Source organism: Cyprinodon variegatus, unplaced genomic scaffold (genome assembly GCF_000732505.1).
Source record: "Cyprinodon variegatus isolate N-32 unplaced genomic scaffold, C_variegatus-1.0 Scaffold24, whole genome shotgun sequence".
In the NCBI taxonomy this organism is placed as follows: domain Eukaryota; kingdom Metazoa; phylum Chordata; class Actinopteri; order Cyprinodontiformes; family Cyprinodontidae; genus Cyprinodon; species Cyprinodon variegatus.
This window is the reverse complement of record NW_015150477.1, coordinates 1924673-1925902: the sequence shown is the minus strand read 5'-3', so window position 1 is coordinate 1925902 and position 1230 is coordinate 1924673. Positions and strand designations below refer to the sequence as shown.

Below are 1230 nucleotides of genomic sequence, written 5' to 3'. Positions count from 1 at the left end.
GGGAGAACCAGGGGGGAACTAAAGGAGAACCAGGGGAGAACTAAAGGTGAACCAGGGGAGAACTAAAGGAGAACCAGGGGAGAACCAGGGGGGAACTAAAGGAGAACCAGGGGAGAACACGAGAAGAACCAAAGGGGAACAAGAGGAGAACCAAAGGGGAACAAGAGGAGAACCAAAGGGGAACAAGAGGAGAACCAAAGGGGAACAAGAGGAGAACCAAAGGGGAACCAGGGGAGAACCAAAGGAGAACCAGGGGAGAACCAAAGGAGAACCAGGGGGGAACTAAAGGAGAACCAGGGGGGAACTAAAGGAGAACCAGGGGAGCTCATGGCAGTCTGTCAGAGAACCATCAGATCAGGTTCCTGTACGGAATTCTGTTCTGGATGCAGTTAACCCTTTGCTGTCTCTGAATGTCGGGACGTTCCTTACGTCATGGAGACGCCGCTCTGTCTCCGACTCACCGCAGCGTCTTCCTATGCATGTCCTCCTCCGTGATGCCGTAGTAGGTGAGCGTCTCATTCCAGACCGGATTCAGGGAGTTCCGTATCGTCTTCGTCTTCAGCTTGTTGGCCTGAAACGCAGAGACAATCAGAGACAATCAGAGACAATCTGAGACACTTGTCCCTCATTCAGGAACAAATTCGCTCTGAAATCTTTCATTCAGGATCAAACTCCTCATCATCCATCTTCCTCCTGTCTCTGATCGTCTCTCAGGTAGGAACTCCTTCTCCTCCAGACTGATGAAGGAGTCTAGATCCATCAGTCAGCTTGTAGTTCCTCCCTAAATGACCTCATCTGTTCCTTAGAAGCAATCATCCATTCTATCAGGCTGCATCGTTCTATATTCTGCAGCTCTACAGTTCTAGATGCTAGAACTCTGGGTCCCTCCCCCTGCAGCTGGCAGCTGGACTGAGATGTTCTGGCTGCAGATGGAGCCTCAGCAGGAGTCCAGTCTGCAGACCTTCAGAGCTGCAGCCAGAGGAGGTTCTACAGAGTTCAGACTCAGGAGATCCAGAAATGCTCTCCACACTTTTCAATCACTGACATCATAACCACAGACGGCGGCCACATAGAACCATCAGAACCCGTGGACTGGGACCCACTCACCTTACTGGCTCCTGGTAGCAGGTGCAGCTTCACGTAGGGATCGGCTAGTCCGTTGAAGTCCATCGGCTTTAGACCCTGAAACAACAAAACGGCAACCGGGTCAGTGGGAGCAACGTTCTGACA

General features: G+C 51.8%; 1 protein-coding gene across 1 annotated transcript in view; it reads right to left on the bottom strand.

The window, feature by feature from the left end:
- LOC107096701 (double C2-like domain-containing protein alpha) overlaps positions 1–1230 on the bottom strand; it is a 31145-nt gene that overhangs the window by 24676 nt on the left and 5239 nt on the right. The window contains exons 4-5 of the mRNA XM_015393473.1: positions 1108–1182; positions 462–571 (exon numbers count right to left, since the gene is read on the bottom strand). Of these exons, the coding sequence (XP_015248959.1) occupies positions 462–571; positions 1108–1182 (185 nt within the window). The remainder of the gene's footprint in view (positions 1–461; positions 572–1107; positions 1183–1230) is intronic.